Source organism: Geospiza fortis, unplaced genomic scaffold (genome assembly GCF_000277835.1).
Source record: "Geospiza fortis unplaced genomic scaffold, GeoFor_1.0 scaffold229, whole genome shotgun sequence".
NCBI classification, from domain to species: Eukaryota; Metazoa; Chordata; class Aves; order Passeriformes; family Thraupidae; genus Geospiza; species Geospiza fortis.
This window is the reverse complement of record NW_005054357.1, coordinates 3,606,048-3,606,450: the sequence shown is the minus strand read 5'-3', so window position 1 is coordinate 3,606,450 and position 403 is coordinate 3,606,048. Positions and strand designations below refer to the sequence as shown.

At 67.2% G+C, this 403-nt stretch overlaps 1 protein-coding gene across 1 annotated transcript in view; it reads left to right on the top strand.

The window, feature by feature from the left end:
* The first annotated feature begins 267 nt into the window (after positions 1 to 267).
* The window catches only part of NMNAT2 (nicotinamide nucleotide adenylyltransferase 2), a 23,618-nt gene continuing 23,482 nt past the window's right edge, over positions 268 to 403 (top strand). Inside the window, exon 1 of the mRNA XM_014308098.2 lies at positions 268 to 354. Within this exon, the coding sequence (XP_014163573.1) occupies positions 268 to 354 (87 nt within the window). The remainder of the gene's footprint in view (positions 355 to 403) is intronic.

The following is a 403-nucleotide window of genomic DNA, read 5'->3' as shown; positions in this document are numbered from 1 at the left end:
CTGTGTCTCCTTGTCCTGTCGCTGGTTGCCTGGAGAAAACACCGACCCTGCACCGGGTTGCACCCTCCTTTCAGGGAGTTGTAAGGCGTGATAAAGTCACCCTTCAGCCTCCTCATCTGAGGCTAAACCTCCCGTTCCATCTCCTCAGTCCTGGGGATGCCAGCGTGTCCCTGCTGCGCCTCTGTGGGTGTGAGCGCACACAGAGCGATGCGTGCCCGTCCCTGCGTGTGTGCCGGGCCGAGTGCCGCTGTCCCCGCACACAGCGGCATGGCCGTGTGCCCGCGGGCTGTGACACGAGAGCACACGCGGGCCGTGCACACGAGAGCACAGCACACACGAGAGCGCACCCCACACGCGTGTCTGGGACCCCGCGGGGGCGCGCCCCGGGCCGCGCTGCCGAGGG